Genomic DNA, 17,452 nt, shown 5'->3' on the forward strand with positions numbered 1-17,452 from the left:
ACAACATGGCGGGAACCAGCCAGCTGTGAGGGCCGCCGCACGGACACAACTCCGGCTCGCCACCGCCGTCTGACGAAAGACGAAACAAATCCTTCGTTTATATCATTGGAATATTTTACATTAGCATTTTTAGCGCCTTCCAATCTAATAGCAATGTACAGTTTTACCCCCCCAACTTCAATTTACGAAATCAATACGATTTTGAAGCTCTTTCATGGACGCCTCAATGATTTCTGGTTTGTATTTTTGTCCTCATTTCGTTCCATCCAATCCAATCCACTTTATTTATATAGCACATTTTAACAACAAAGACTGCACATAAAAACAATCAAACTAAAACAATGCAAACTAGCTCCAACACTAAATAAGTATAAAACCATAAAATAAAAATAAAAACACATTAAAAACTACAAACACATTAAAAAAAAACTACAAATAAGAATAAAACAATTTAAAAGGATAAATAGAAATACAAAAATGCTTAAAAAGCAATAAAATAAATAAGAACAATAAAATAAATAAAAGCCTGACACCATGTCAACTGAATATTAAGCAGTTAATTATGAAAATCATATGCCTGAATTATTGACATGCAGTTTTTGTTCTTTCTAGGTTTTTAATAACAAACCAGCAATTTAAATGTGTATAAATCAATAATTGAGCCCGACCTGAAGCGCCCAGGCCGTCCTCCCTGTGGCGGTTCTCTGAGGAGTTTTGTTTCCGACTTGGTTTCCTCCTCCTCCTCAGGCTGGAGGTCCGGCTGCCCCCCACCGGAGTGACGCCGCAGCCCGCCGGGGACGTCACGACGGGATTTTCTGAATCTGCAAAAGACAAATTCGCCGTCAACCGACAACCGCCGGCCGCCCGAATTCCCCCCCCCCCCCCCCCCCCCCCCGTTAGACAAGCCCCCTCACTGTCCATTTTAACTCTTAAACCCATTTCTTGGCTTTAACCATTCTTGCTTTACCTCGTGAGACTCTGCTCTGGTTTTAGTGCCTTCGTTTTTTTTTTGTTTTAACTTTTTATGCTTTGTTTATTGTTTTACCATCCGATTGTTTTCATTGCTTCAACTTTTTTATTGTTTTAATGTTTTTATGTTGCCTCTTCTATTTTTATTGCAATGTACAGCACTTTGTCTCAGCTACGCCCACATGGAAAGAACCTATATGAGGATATATGAAACCTATATGCAGCAAATATGCACATATATGCAGCATGACAATATATATGCTGCATATATGTACATAAATGACAATGTAGATGCTGCATATATGACAATATGTATGCAGCATATATGACAATATATATGCTGCATATATGCACCTATATGCTGCATATATGCACCTATATGACGATATATGCTGCATATATATTTTCATCTATATGCACATATATTGTATGTACATATATGCACATATATGTACATAAAATATAGGAAAATGGCCAATTTTATATACGTCACATATATTCAAAACCTATATTAAAACATATATGTTTATATAGGTTCTTTCCATGTGGGCGGCTGCTTAAAGCGCTTTATAAATAAAGTCGAGTCGTGTTATGTTGGGTTATGTTGTGTTGAGTTGAGTTGAGTTGAGTTGAGTTGAGTTGAGTTGTGTCGGGTTGTGTCGGGTTGTGTCGGGTCGTGTCGGGTCGTGTCGAGTCGTGTCGTGTCGTGTCGAGTCGTGTCGTGTCGTGTCGAGTTGTGTTGTGTTGAGTTGTGTCGAGTCGTGTCGTGTCGTGTTGTGTTGAGTTGTGTCGAGTCGTGTCGTGTCGTGTCGAGTCGAGTCGTGTCGTGTCGTGTCGAGTTGTGTTGTGTCGAGTCGAGTCGAGTCGAGTCGAGTCGAGTTGTGTTGAGTTATGTTGTGTCGAGTCGTGTCGGGTTGTGTCGAGTTATGTTGTGTCGAGTCGTGTCGGGTTGTGTCGAGTCGTGTCGTGTCGAGTTGTGTCGGGTTGTGTCGAGTCGTGTCGGGTCGTGTCGTGTCGTGTCGTGTCGTGTCGAGTCGAGTCGAGTCGAGTCGAGTCGAGTCGAGTCGAGTCGAGTCGAGTCGAGTCGAGTCGAGTCGAGTCGTGTCGTGTCGTGTCGTGTCGTGTCGTGTCGTGTCGTGTCGTGTCGTGTCGTGTCGTGTCGTGTCGTGTCGTGTCGTGTCGTGTCGTGTCGTGTTGTGTTGTGTTGAGTTGTGTTGTGTTGTGTTGAGTTACCGTTGTGTCCCCGGTTGCTGGTGATGATCTGCAGCCTCCACTGGGTCTCGGAGGTTCGTTTGGACAGCCTCTGCAGACGCCACCCGAACGTGTCGTCCGTCACGGAGCAGCCGAGGTCGGCCGCCGCCCGGGCCTCCCGGGGCAACGCCCGGCCCGCCTCCTGGCCCTCCTGCTGGCCCACCACACACATGCCCTCCAGGCCTTCCTTCAGCAGCTTCAGGAAGCCCTTCATGGCCGCCGCGTCCACCAGGAACCCCCGGCAGCCCCGGACCAAGTGTCCCAGGTCCAGGTGGCTCCGGTGGGCCGCCGGCGAAGGCGGGCGCCCCGGCCGGACGTCCGGGGGGGGCGCCGCCGCCGGCCGGGCGTCGCCCCCGGCGACGGGGTCCGAGCTCGTGGCGTCTCTGGGGATCTGCTGGGCGAAGTCGGACGTGGACAGGAAGAGGAGGGAGAAGATGTTTTCCAGGAGCTCCAGGCGGAACATGGCCGGCACGGCCTCCAGGTGGAGCTGGCACTCCGACAGGTAGTGCTGGAACACCTGGTGGCAGCCTGGGGGGCACAGGAACCACGTGAAACACCCCATGGTTTCTACTTTCTTCTACCTTTTTAAACTATTTCAATAGTGGAAAATTCATGAATTAATGAAAATGTAAAAAAAATAAAAATTCAACTATGGATCATTCTGAACGGAACAATTAAGATATTAAAACAAAATTTTATTAAAATAACCCACTTCAGTTTAAATAGTTGAAAATTCATGAATTAATGAAAATTAAAAAAAAAAAATTCGACTTTGGATCATTCTGAACGGAAACATTAAGTTATAAAAAACCATTTTTTATTTTAAATGACCCACTTCAGTTTAAATAGTTGAAAATTCAAGAATTAATGAAAATTTTAAACATTTTAAAATTCAACTGTGGATCATTCTGAACGGAAACATTAAAATATAAAAAGAAATTACATTTAAATTGAGCCACTTCAGTTTAAATAGTGGAAAATTCCTCAATTAAAGGAGAAAATAAATTCTTCCACCTACGGATCACTCTGAATCCTGTTTTATGAAGTGGCAGGAACAGAAGGTTCTGCTCGGTACCTTCTGAGGCAGCTGAGGTTTGGTTCTGGTCCCGGTCCGCCTCCGCCGGCTGCATGAAGTCGCACTCCGTACAGCTGGAGTATTTGTGTACGTTCACACACAGAGCGTAGATGGCGTACTTCATGGCGCAGAAACCCTGAAACAGAACCGTGTTCCTCTGCGCGGCGGGGCTGAGCATCCCTACGGCCTCGGGGTCGTCTGCAAGGAACCCAAATGAAAACTAGTCAAACATCCATGTCTGATCCTTCTGATAAACCTACCGAATCCCCAGAGTGGAGCAAAGAACCTATATGACATAACATATATGTTTTAATATAGGTTTTGAATATATGGGACATATATAAAATTGGCCATTTTCCTATGTTTTATGTACATATATGTACATAAAATATAAAATACATATGCAGCATATATATTGTCATACATATGCACATGTATTGTATGTACATATATGTACATATATGTACATAAAATATAGGAAAACGGCCAATTTTATATATGTCACATATATTCAAAACCTATACTAAAACATATATGCACATATATGTACATATATGAATACAATACATGTGCATATATATGACTATATATATGCAGCATATATGTGCATATATGCAGCATATATATATTGTCATCCATGTGCATATATGCAGCATATATATTGTCATTTATGTGCATATATGCAGCATATATATTGTCATTTATGTGCATATATGCAGCATATATATTGTCATATATGCAGCATATATGTGCATGTATATTGTCATAAATGTGCATATATGCAGCATTTATGTGCATATATGCAGCATACATTGTCATATATGTGCATATATGCATTTATGTGCATATATGTGCATATATCCTGCATTTATGTGCATATATGCAGCATATATGTGCATATATCCTGCATATATGTGCATATGTCCTCATATAGGTTCTTTCCATGTGGGAACTGTGAAAGACGAAAGGAAAATAAAAGACAGGACTTGTCTCTATATTGAATCTTACAGATCAGGAAAAAAAGACAGGCCCTTTAAAATCTGTATTTATTTTTTTATATATATATATATTTAATCTACTCAATGCAAAAATCAAGCACGTGATTTGCCTTTTTGTTTTTCCACAAAAACCCAAGAAAAAGTTCAAATACATGCAAGTCACACCACCAAAAATAGTAAGCAGAAAGAAATAACTACTGTTTGAGGATTTCAATTAAGCCAAAAGGAATGTATAGATGTATATTAAAAAATTAAAAAATCATGAAATAATGAATATTCTCTCGAATCTAAAGAGTACGTGACCGAGTTGAAGTTCTCATTCTTATTCAACAATCTATGTCCGACCCTGTCCGACCCCACCCCCCCGCCCCCCCCCCCCGCAAATCAAATAGAAGATGGACAAACCGGCTTGCGGTGCTTCAGGCAGCAGCTGCAGCAGATCACATATCTGACGCTCGTCAAACTGAGCTAAAGGAGTCAGAGAGTGCAGGATATAGAGCGGAGAGTGGTTCTCCAGGCTGTGGAGCTGGAGCAGCAGGGCGTCTTCAGGAATCCCCCTGAACACGAACACCACAGCAGGAATCACGTAGGGAAACCATGTGAAATTCAATTACCGTATTTTCCGTCCTATAAGGCGCACCTAAATACCTCAAATTTTCTTAAAAGCTGCCAGTGCGTCTTATAGCCCGGTGCGCCTTATATATGGACGATTGTTCTACTCCAGGCTGCGATTTGACAGCTGAACAACTAGAAGCTTTTATTTTGACAACTCTAACTTTGCAACAGGATCTTCAGTGCGGACCAGACTCCACACAACACCTTAATCACTCATGGTTGCACACCAACGTTCTAACAAACCAAAATAAACTAGATGAAATAATGACTCCCTAAACTGGGGAACAAAAACACAAACACAATCAACACAACACCAAGCCCAACAACGAGCCACAATAACCTCCAACAACACAAAACATGAATTTGTCGCTGCAAGGCATGATGGGACATCATGCCTTGCAGCGACAAATTCAACCTGAGCTCCTCAGTGCAGCCGATAGAAACTCCCATAATTCATTGCAGCTGTTTGTGGTGTTTTAAATGCAATTATTGGGGGTTATATTTGGTTTGTGGTGTCGGTAATAATTGTGTTGTGTTGTGTTTTTGTTGCTTAGTTCATGTAGTTTATTATTATTATTATTATTATTACCGGTAGTTGTAAGTTGTCAACCAGTAGTGGAGAAGGTTTTGTGTGTAGTGTGGTACTGGCATAGACTGCAGGTAGGACTATCAAAATAAAGCGTGTGCACCTCTCTGGGTGTTAGAAGCAATGGAAAATGTAACTTAATGGCTTTGAGCTATAAATGTTGCTGACCACTGGTCTGTTCCATGCACCTTATAGGGCGGTGTGCCTTATATATGAATGAAGTAGTAAAATATGTCAATCAATGTAGGTGCGCCTTATAATCCGGTGCCTTATAGGGCAGAAAATACGGTAATTGAAAAGTTACTACAAATGCTTACGGGTTGTTGGTTTTGCACCATTCCAGGACTCCAAGCTGGGACGACAAGAGGTTAGCAAACTCCTGCAGGACAGAGTCGTTCGCTGGTGGCTGGGAAAAAATTAAAATGACAAACAAGGTTGAAGTTGGTATTTAATTTAACAGTACAGCATGGTAGGGTCTTTACACAACCCAATTCATGGGTTTATCTGTACTTGACTTTACTGCCGTCTGCCTCCGCAGAAAAATTGGCTTTAAAACACTTGTATTGATTTAATAATAACTTATGAAAGTTCAAATCTAAAATTCATGAATTAATGAAAATTTTAAAAAATTTAAAATTCAACTGTGGATCATTCTGAACGGAAACATTAAGATATAAAAAAATGTTTTGGATTTAAAATAACCCACTTCAGATTAAATAGTTGAAAATTCATGAATTATGAAAATGTTAAATTTTAAATTCAACCGTGGATCATTCTGAACAGAAACGTTAAGACATTAAAAAATATTTAAATTTAAAATGACCCACTTCAGATTAAATAGTTAAATTCATGAATTAATGAAAAAAAAATCCACTGTGGATCATTCTGAATGGAAACATTAAAATATATTAAAAAAAAATTAAATAACCCACTTCAGATTAAAAAGTTGAAAATTCATGAATTAATGAAATTTTTTTTTTTTAAATAAAAAATTTAACTGTGGATCATTCTGAACGGAAACATTAAGGTATAAAAATAGTTTTTTTTGTTTTTTTTCCAAATAACCCACTTCAGTTTAAATAGTTGAAAATTCCTGAATTAAAGGAGAAAATAAAATTCTTTCAACTACAGATCACTCTGAATACTGTTTTGGGAAGTGGCAGGAAGAAGGCTTGTGCAGAAGCCGATTGTAAGAACAGGGAGACTAATGAACGGAGGGCCGTGGCTCCGCCCTGACCTGCAGGTGGTGCAGGAGGCGGAGCAGCGTCCGGGCCGAGGCCAGGCGGCGACACTGAGTCCAGCCCAGCAGCAGCAGCAGGCGGGACAGAGGCCGGAACTCCAACTGCAGCAGATCCTGCAGCCGGACGAACTCCTCGTATTTGATCAGGTCCAGAGCCGTCACCTGGCGGGGGAACACGGGTTATTACGTCACATTGAGCCCCCCCACCCCCACCCCCCTCCCCCCCCCGGTCAGAACTCTGAACTCCAGACCCTTAAAAAAACAAACAGGTTTGTGGCTGTGTGGTGAACAAAGGAGGCGTTCCCACATGGAAAGAACCTATATGAGGATATATGCACATATATGAAACCTATATGCAGCATATATGCACACATATGCACACATACGCAGCATATATGCACACATACGCAGCATATATGCACATATATGACAATATATATGCTGCATATATGCACATATATGACAATATATATGCTGCATATATGCACATAAATGCTGCACATATATGCACATAAATGCTGCACATATATGCACATAAATGCTGCACATATATGACAATATATATGCTGCATAAATGCACATATATGACAATATACATGCTGCACATATATGCACATAAATGCTGCACATATGCTGCACATATATGACAATATATATGCTGCATATATGCACATATATGCTGCATAAATGCACATATATGACAATATACATGCTGCACATATATGCACATAAATGCTGCATATATGCTGCACATATATGACAATATATACGCAGCATATATGCACACATACACAGCATATATGCACATATATGACAATATATATGCTGCATATATGCACATATATGACAATATATATGCTGCATATATGCACATAAATGCTGCACATATATGCACATAAATGCTGCACATATATGACAATATATATGCTGCATATATGCACACATATGCTGCATAAATGCACATATATGACAATATACATGCTGCACATATATGCAAATAAATGCTGCACATATATGACAATATATATGCTGCATATATGCTGCATAAATGCACACATATGACAATATATATGCTGCACATATATGCACATAAATGCTGCATATATGCTGCACATATATGACAATATATATGCTGCATATATGCACATACATGCTGCATATATATTGTCATATATATGCACATGTATTGTATGTACATATATGTACATAAAATATAGGAAAACGGCCAATTGTATATATGTCACATATATTCAAAACCTATATCAAAACCTATATTAAACCTATATGTTTATATAGGTGCACTCACCAGGACCTGCTCCAGGAAGTGTTTCCCGCTGCTCAGGCACTCGAAGTAGATGGTCTTCCAGCTGGACGGACGATCCTTGTGGGAACATAAACTCAGGGCCAGTTTTTCTGCTTCAGGAAGCTCGGCTGAGGAGAAAGACGTGAAAAATGGTTGCAAAACAGATTTTTTTTCCCCTTTTTCTTCATTTTGTAGAAAACCTATGAAATGTTTACATTTAATCTGTACATTGCACACAACGCACATCTCACTTTCTAACTAATATTTTGCAATGCTCTGTTATTTTATTTTATTTTAATTCCATTTTCTTGTGTATATACTTATTTATTTATGTATGTCGGCACCAGGGTAGACGGCAAAGTAAGAATCTCATTACACTGTGAAACCTGGCTTTTACTGTTGAAATTAAAAATAAAACACCTTGAACCTTGAAAAGTTATTCAAGTTAAAAAGAAAAAAAACGTTATTTATTTAGACAAACATGTTTATATCTAGCTGCTTATATGTGCATTTATATCGTTATTTACTGACACTCCATTGATTTATGTCGGCTAAATGAATGGATAATACCTTAGCTTTATTTTCTTAAAAAAAAAAAAAAATGACTTATATTTGTCATTTTCTGGTCTATTAATTAATTGATTTAATATTACTTGTGTGACGTAACCGGGGATAAAACACAAAGGCATCATTACGTATGGAGTTTCTGTCACTGTCAAGTGTAAAAATAAATAAAAAAAGATCAAAGGAAAGCAGCCAACATGGAAACTTGAAAGTCACAAGAGGTAAAAAATCTGTCGGGCTCATTTTCAGGGCGCCGCTTTGACGCGCAGGTTTCAGCCACAGAAGAGGAAGTGCGAGTAAAAGAGGAAAGAAGGCGACAAACGAGAAAACGAGATTTACAGATTTTAATCAGAATCGGTGATAAAAACCGAGCGAAACTGAGAACCAGCAGCCCAGCCCACATGGAAAGAACCTATATGAGGATATATGCACATATATGTTGCACATATGCACATATATGACAATATGTATGCTGCATATATGCACATATATTACATATACACATATATGTACATATATATACTTAAAATATAGGAAAACGGCCAATTTTATATACGTCACATATATTCAAAACCTATATTAAAACATATATGTTTATATAGGTTCTTTCCATGTGGGAGAAGAGGAACAACAACAACAACAACACAATCTGCAGGAAATCAAACCTGAACCACCGTACCGTGCGTCGGCGGCGAGCTCCTCAGGAGGCGGTCCCTCTGCAGCCTCAGCGCCGTTGAGCAGTACGCGGCGACCAGGGCGTCGCACCGGGGGCGGAGCAGGCAGCCCAGGACCCTCTCCTCCCTCAGGGGTCCGTCCCGGGCCGCCCACAGCGCCTCGCACAGCGCCGCCAGCCGCCCGCCGCTACGCCCGCCGCCCGGCGGCGTCACGGCCAGCACGGCGTAGACCTCCTCCGCCCAGACCTCCGCCCTCGCCGGGCTCGTCTCGGGCTTCGCCAGCCGCTTCAGCAGCTGCTGGACGAACGGGAGCTGCAGGACGTCGTCCTCTGGGGACAAACGGTCCTGTGGAGGACAGAACTGTGTTTGTCAATGGAGCCTTTTAACACGAGACGTAAAAATCCCTGTATGCTCAGTGCTTCTAGCTCACGTTTTACACTGTTTCACATATATACATACACATATATATACGCACATATACATACATATATATATATATATATATACATACATATATACATACACATACACATATATATATATATATATATACATACATACATACACACACTCACACATATATATATATATATACATATATACACACACGCACATATACACACACATATACATACACACACACATATATATATATATATACACACACTCAAAAAGTACTGGACTTCATGTTTAATCTGCTTGGTTTACATTGATATGTTCATATATATATACACACACACATATATACACACACATATATATATATATACATACACACATATATACACACACACACACACACCTATTTACATATATATACATACATACACACACACACACATATATGTATATATACATACACACACACATATACACACATATATATATATATATATATATATACACACACACACACTCAAAAAGTACTGGACTTCATGTTTAATCTGCTTGGTTAATGTTGAATTGATCAACATTCAAAAAGCTCATTTTTCACACAATATGATTACAAATAAATTAAACACTGCAAACATTTTAGATTTATTTAACTGAAACTGAAATATCTCAAATCTTCCTTGTCTAACGACTTAGAAATGTAACTTTTAAGTCATATAGATCAAAAAGTTTCTCTAAATATTCCTATTTTTTTTTCCCTTTTCCTTTCAACCAGAGGCCAGAATTTTCTACCATTAAAATTTAAAAATACGCTTGAACGATTTCACCTCGTATATAGAAGTGTAGATTTAAGAAGCAAAATTAACTTTTCCGTGTTGTTATAATTTGTCTGATATTCTGCTCACTTTTAGGTAATGCAAAAAAGTTTTTTTTAAAACATAAACACAAAGAGGAACAAATGATTTTCTGACAGATTAAAGAAAAATTGGTAATTAAATCACATTCAAAGGCAAAATAAACAGAAGCACTGAAAAGGACAAGCATTGCTAAAAATGTTCAATAATCAATGTTATCTTGGATTTTATAGGGCGTTTGTGGTAAAACAATCATCTCCTGAGTAGAAACCATCGACAGGTTATGTAGTTAATCAAGCTAAAAACGACACGCAGCATCAGTTTTATAACGTCGATGGAGTTTTTTCACTTGTAATGACTTATAACTTTAAACATTTCTTCTAAAAACGTTCCTCCGATGTACAGAAAGTGACCAAATTAAACACAACAATCTGACACGGCGTTCTGCCGTCGATTAGGAGATTCTGTACAAATGTGACATGAGCCTGATAAAGTTTCTCGTGGACGATCTCTGAATTCTCAAGCCGAACACGTAGCGTATAAATTCGTCGTTTACCTGTAGGAAATGTGCTAAAGTTTGTGCGAGTCTGGGCTTGTTTCTGTCCAGCAGCGTCTGCAGGCTGGACGCCACCGCCGGAGCCGCTCCTCCGGAACCTTCCGAGAACGTCTGGTGGAGGTCCTGAAGTGAAGGTGCATCAGAAACCATCAAACTCTTTCATACTGTTGTTTAACATGTACATAAACGACATTTGTAAAACTTCTCAAATTCTTAGACTCACCTTGTTTGCAGACGATACAAATATTTTTGCGTCAGGAGACGGTTTAAAACGACTGTCAAATTGTTCACTTGGAACTCAAGAGTGTCAACAGGTGGTTCAAACAAAACAAATCATCTCTAAATCTGAGTAAAAGCAAAATGAGGATATTCGGCAGCTGTAATTCCAATTCGCAGGAATCAGTTCAGATAGATTATTATAGAGCGGGTGCATGAAATCAAATTCCTTGGAGTTATTATAGATGATAGAATTACTTGGAAATTAAATATATATCTACGATTGCAATAATAGCAAAAGCAAAGCACATTTTAAATATCAAAGCTTTACTGTTCTCTGCTTTTGCCCTATTTATATCATTGTACTGTGGTTTGGAGTAGTACTTATAAAAACACAGTCAAACCAATAGGAATGTTGCAAAAAAAAAGAGCCATTGGATTAATTCATAAAGGTTTCTGGACCACACAAACTCACTATTTTTAAAATCAAAGATCATGAAGCTTTGTGACATCATTAAGATCCAAGCAGTACAGATGTTCTATAAAGCAGGTTACAGATTGTCACCAAGACAAATACATAAGAAGGTTCCAAGATCGTACTGGTCGTTATGAAATAAACTTTAGGACTCAGAAACAGAAACACAACCCTGAAAAGTTTGAGCCCGACAGTTAAAGGTGAACAATTGTGGAACAAAGTGGAGTTGAAACGACGTCCAAACATCAACCTGGTCAAATATAAATACAAACAAAAGACGTTTGAAATATACAGAGAGGAAGAAACGCATTGAAGAAGTAGGATCAACGTATATGTGCATTTTTGGTCGTTTGAAATGTGGGAGGTTCTTTTTTGTTGATGTTTTGTTGATGTTTTGTTCTTTCTATTCTAGTGTGGAATGTACTTTTTGTTGCTCTGAGTTTGGGGTGGAGCTCAGAAGCTTCTTGCTTCAGCAGAATGTTTACTGCTCAAATAAACAAATAAACAAAAATACAGTGAACAACAATCAAATAGGAGGTTTAAAATTTAAAAAAAAAAGTTATTTCTGCAGGAAACTGGGCAGCAGATTCTGACGTTTCCCATTTTGTTCATTTGCTCGACGAAGAAATGGTCCAGAAATGCAGATTTGTTTGTTTCTCCTGAAAAACGAGACGACGTCTTCAGTGCGTCAACACAACTTAACCGAGAGTCACTTATTTCTGAGCTTCTGCTGGAAAAAGGACTTCCTCTTCTGCAGTTTGTCATCAAAAATTGCAAGAAAGCAAAGAAATGGGTTCCGCTCTCCTCCGCTCGGTGCCAATTGGGGAACCGTCTCTTTCTTTAATGGGACTTTGTGGTTGTTTTCTGACGGCGGACACAGTTTCATCACAGTGTCACAACATCAGCCGCAATCTGAAAATGATCTCAGTTTTTCTCTCAGCAGTTTAAAGTCTAAAATAAAACTGAGGGAACAGGAGAAATCTGACGAAACTGTGGAATTTGATTCATCCATTTGAAAACCAGGCGGAAAATCTATAGGTTGTCCTGGGATTTTGTTGTTTTTTCCCCCACTGTAGATCAGGACACGTCTGATTATGACGAGGGCCACAAGGCGAGATTTTATATATACCCACATTGAGTATATTCGAACAAAAGTGTGTAAATGTATAGGTATTTTGCCTAAAGTGAAATATGTTCTTGGTAAGGATTCCTCATTTCTTTTATATTCTTCATTAATTGTTCCATACTTTACATATTGCATTGAGGTTTGGGGAAACGCATGCAAGAGTGTGACAGAACGAATGTTCTTGCTTCAAAAACAGGCGGTAAGAATTATAAGTCACAAACATACAAACCACCTTTTTGTGAAGCTGAAACTGTTAAAATCTAAAAGACCTTGTTAATTTAAACATTTTACTGACCACGTGGAAAATTAAGCACAAGTTCGTCCCGGAACATATTTACATGAAATTGTGGAATTCATTAAAGAACACGTTAAAATGTTCTCAAACAATAAATACATTTAAAAACATGTTTAAGGAGATGAAGATGGAGGAATATCAAAAAAAATGGAACTTGCATGTTGCAATGGGGAAATTTGTTTTGTTTTCTAAATTGTTCAAACGATTGATTTTTAAACACAGTAAAAAGTTTTGTTGAATGGATCACCGCCGTTTATGGTCGTCGATTTTTCTGTATATATTCAAAGGGGCGTGAACAATAAGACGACGTCTTCATCGTGCTGCTTTTCACATTAATGTATGAGCCTGGTAAGTCAAATGTGAACACGGTTGAATAAATAAATAAATGAAAAATAAATAAATAAATGTATTAGATAATTGAACTGAATTGAGCACTTTAACCCAATGACTTTACATTGAAATGGAACCAACATGACGCATGGATTTCATCATTTCTACCTTAAAGTGCAGCAGGTTTAGCAGCATTTCAGGAATAATTCCAAATGACAATCACCATCCAAGCTTCTGAATGTGAAATAATTAGGTTCTTTTCTTTCAGAAAGCACCATGTCGTGGTTAGGTTGTAACTGGCCTTAAATACATAAAAGCGACTTTAACAAATTCCGTTCCAAAAAGGGTGATAAAGTAGAACCTGAACCTGGAGAGCAGCGTCTGCGATTCCCTCGGAACTCAGTTCCTCCAGTAGCAACAGGAACTCCAGCTCCTTCCTGGTGTCGGGACAAATCTGGAGCAGAGGACGCGAAGAGTGGAGTCGTGACATGGCGGTCAGGTGTGTGTGTGCGTGTGTGTGTGTGTGTGTGTGTGTGTAACGTGAATAACACAAGACTCACCCGCTCCTCCGTCCATTTCTCCAGAACCTGCAGCCAGAACCAGGCCAGCCTGTGAGGACTTCCCACCGACTCCCATCTGCAAACAGCGACGAGACTTTAAGTTGATCGATTAGCTAACGTGAACAGACGGAACGACCGCAGCTCAGTGTCGCGTGAAAACCCTGCTAGAGTGAGAGAAAAGAGACAAACCCCAGTACCGAGAGCAATAATAGTCACAACAACCAACATTTCTTGCGCAAGAGCAGAGAGTGAAGTCGCCTCAATCTGCGCCGTTCTTCCCTCTGCTGCCCGCTTTTATTCCCGACGTTGAAGTAGGAGGTTACTTTCTCATTCCATGATACAACACAGCAAGGTTAACACTGGTGTGTGTGTGTGTGTGTGTGTGTGTGTAAGTACATTTCTATGTGAGCTGAGAAGGTAGGAACGCTATAAGATAAGATATTCCTCTGGCCTGGAGGAATACAACGACTCGTGGCCCGGCAGGCGTAAAGCAGCGAGCAACACAAACATGCATGAATCAACGATAACTTGATAAAATGTTAATTCCCATTATACCAAGTACCGTATTTTCCGCACTATAAGGCACCTAAATAACTCAAATTTTCTCAAAAGCTGCCGGTGCACCTTATATATGGAAGAATTGTTCTACTCCAGACTGCTATTTGACAGCTGAACAACCAGAAGCTTTTATTTTGACAACTCTAATTTCGCAACCGGATCTTCAGAGCGGACGACACTCCACACAACACCTTCATCACTCATGGTTGCACACCAACATTCTAACAAACCAAAATAAACTAGATGAAATAATGACTCCCTGAACTGGGGAACAAAAACACATAAACACAATCAACACAACACCAAGCCCAACAACAACCCACAATAACCTCCAACAACACAAAACATGAATTCCCATCATGCCTTGCATCCTGAGCTCCTCAGTGCAGCCGATGGCTGCAATGAATTATGGGAGTTTCTGTTTGTGGTGTTTTAAATGCAATTATTGGGGGTTCTATTTGGTTTGTGGTGTCGGTAATAATTGTGTTGTGTTGTGTTTTTGTTGCTTAGTTCATGTAGTTTAGTTTATTACCGGTAGTTGTAAGTTGTCAACCAGCAGTGAAGAAGGTTTTGTGTGTAGTTTCCTCCTGGCATAGGCTGCAGGTAGGACTATCAAAATAAAGTGCGTGCACCTCTCTGGGTGTTAGAATCAGTGGAAAATGTAACCTAATGGCTTTGAGCTATAAAGATTATTGACCACTGGTCTATTCTATGCGCCTTATAATGCGGTGCGCCTTATATATGAACAAAGTTGTAAATTATGTCAATCAATGTAGGTGCGCCTTATAATCCGGTGCCTTATAGTGTGGAAAATACGGTACTAATCTTTAATATAAAGTGCAAATTTACTTATCACTCAGATAGAAAAAAAAAATCCTAACTGCGCTGGTTATTCACTCACTTCAAGTCGTACGGCCGGCAGACGATGGCGTGGATTAACCCTCGCAGCTCCTCCGAATGCGCTCCGGCAGCGCCGGCCAGCTGCGGCACGCAGGCGGCGGCCAGCTGCCACTCGCCACACCGCAGGCAGCTCTGGAAGTACCGGAACAGCTCCCGGAGCGACGTCTCCGCCTCGCAGCCAAAGGGAAACATGGCCGCCGCCGGCCCCCCCGCTGTGCTCAAGGGTCGCGCATGAAGAGGCGGAGCAACTTGTGGAGCGTTCCTCACATGGACGACGCTGGAGAGAGGCGGACGACTTGATTAGAAAGACAATTCAGTTTAGAGGTCATCCGATTCATTTCATTTTATTATTCATTTCATTCATTTAAAACGAGGCAGCAACATTTCATATGAATGAAAAGCAGCAGAAAGAAGTAAAACTTTTTATCGACACTAAATCATTTACAGTTCAGTTCATTCACATGCAGCGTCTTTTTCCAAAACATCAAACACAAAATAAATAAATAAGGTTGATCTGCTGCTCCGCAGTGTCGTAGTTCTGTAACATTGATAAGTTTCTTAAACACATCAATGGATTTAGAAGTTTAAATTTTACAATCAAGACTGTTCCACTTCCATTGAGATTCATTTTTCCATTACGGCCGATTGAAACCTGGGTTTTGTAAAAAAAACCTCAGTTCCTTTCAGTGCAGATCTACTTTTTCTCTCTTGGCGAATCTGTTTTACAATTTGTTCGGTAAAATTTCCAGATGAGCTTTAAACATGGTTTTTAGAAGGTTCTACTCCACTGAATCTTTAAATTTCAGTGTTTTTAGTCGTCTAAATAAAGGATCAGTATGGTCTCTGGAACCACTTCCACTAGCGACTTTATACATTTCATGTCTCAGTACGTTTGCCCTGTGATGGACCGGCAAGATTAATCCATCCATCCATCCATAAGATTAAAAGCTCTTCATAATGTTTAAAACTGGTGACACATAGGGAACCTTTAAAATGACTAATTCCCCAATCCACACATCCCTGAGGAGTATTTTGGTGTTTACTGCTTGATGGGTGTGTAGAAATCTACAAGATTTGTGATTGTATAAAGTCTCCTGTTGAACTAAATAGACTGCGTCCAAATTCAAGCATATTTGCTCAGATCTTCCTCACAATCAATACAGTAAATGACACTGAGGAAACCTGTTTTGCGAATTAAAAATCAGATCAATTCATATATATTGTGGGCGTATTCAGACTCGTATCTACTTGAAAAAGTTCCCAATCGAGCACAATTACTCGAGGAAAACGCTGAATTGTAGTCAAATGTACATTTTGAAGTCGTTACTTTAAATCTCCTGCTAAAGTAAAACACTTTTAATACTCATTTAATAATCTTATCACCTTTACACGTTGGTGCAAGTCGATCACGAGACATGCCGACATGGACGTTAAACAGCTTTCTAATGACCCGCTGCGTGTTTCCAGACACTTTAATCCTCGACACGCAGGTTTGTTTGTTTTTTTAAAAACACTTTTTAGTTTCGTCTGCGAACAGATCTGACAGCTGCACTGACAGTTAGCATTAGCTGAGCATGTCTCTGACAGGCTGCGCCCGAAACAAGTTGAGATACCGGGAGTAGCAGCGGGCAGGAGGGTGTGTGTGTTCAAACACACCCGTCGGGGAGTGCGAGGACTCAACGGGGCCACTTACCCATCTCGTTTCGCTCCGTTGTCTCGGTCAGCGGAGGGAATTTTTGAGATTCTCGCCGCTCCTCGACCTGTTATGCTAACAGCGCGGCGGAGGTCATGTGACACAATCAGCTGATTCTCCGCCGCTGGTTGGCCAAAGGTTGGCACGTGGAGGCAACGAGCCGCGGTGCCTTCAGGAGAAGTCGGAAATTTGAAAATCAGGAACGTCCATCCGAATTTCAC

General features: G+C 40.1%; 1 protein-coding gene across 2 annotated transcripts in view; it reads right to left on the reverse strand.

Moving 5' to 3' along the window:
* Positions 1-17,324, reverse strand: part of zfyve26 (zinc finger, FYVE domain containing 26) — a 46,401-nt gene extending 29,077 nt beyond the window's left edge. For both annotated transcript variants that reach the window (XM_080512945.1, XM_080512944.1), the window contains exons 1-14: positions 17,232-17,324; positions 15,540-15,815; positions 14,081-14,156; positions 13,888-13,974; positions 11,079-11,201; positions 9,281-9,620; positions 8,041-8,165; positions 6,732-6,896; positions 5,812-5,900; positions 4,699-4,850; positions 3,296-3,493; positions 2,203-2,748; positions 669-821; positions 1-69 (exon numbers count right to left, since the gene is read on the reverse strand). In XM_080512945.1, the coding sequence (XP_080369071.1) occupies positions 1-69; positions 669-821; positions 2,203-2,748; positions 3,296-3,493; positions 4,699-4,850; positions 5,812-5,900; positions 6,732-6,896; positions 8,041-8,165; positions 9,281-9,620; positions 11,079-11,201; positions 13,888-13,974; positions 14,081-14,156; positions 15,540-15,730 (2,314 nt within the window). In that variant the 5' untranslated portion in view covers positions 15,731-15,815; positions 17,232-17,324. The remainder of the gene's footprint in view (positions 70-668; positions 822-2,202; positions 2,749-3,295; positions 3,494-4,698; positions 4,851-5,811; positions 5,901-6,731; positions 6,897-8,040; positions 8,166-9,280; positions 9,621-11,078; positions 11,202-13,887; positions 13,975-14,080; positions 14,157-15,539; positions 15,816-17,231) is intronic.
* Positions 17,325-17,452: the final 128 nt, after the last annotated feature.

Source organism: Blennius ocellaris (assembly GCF_963422515.1).
Source record: "Blennius ocellaris genome assembly, chromosome: 17".
In the NCBI taxonomy this organism is placed as follows: Eukaryota; Metazoa; Chordata; class Actinopteri; order Blenniiformes; family Blenniidae; genus Blennius; species Blennius ocellaris.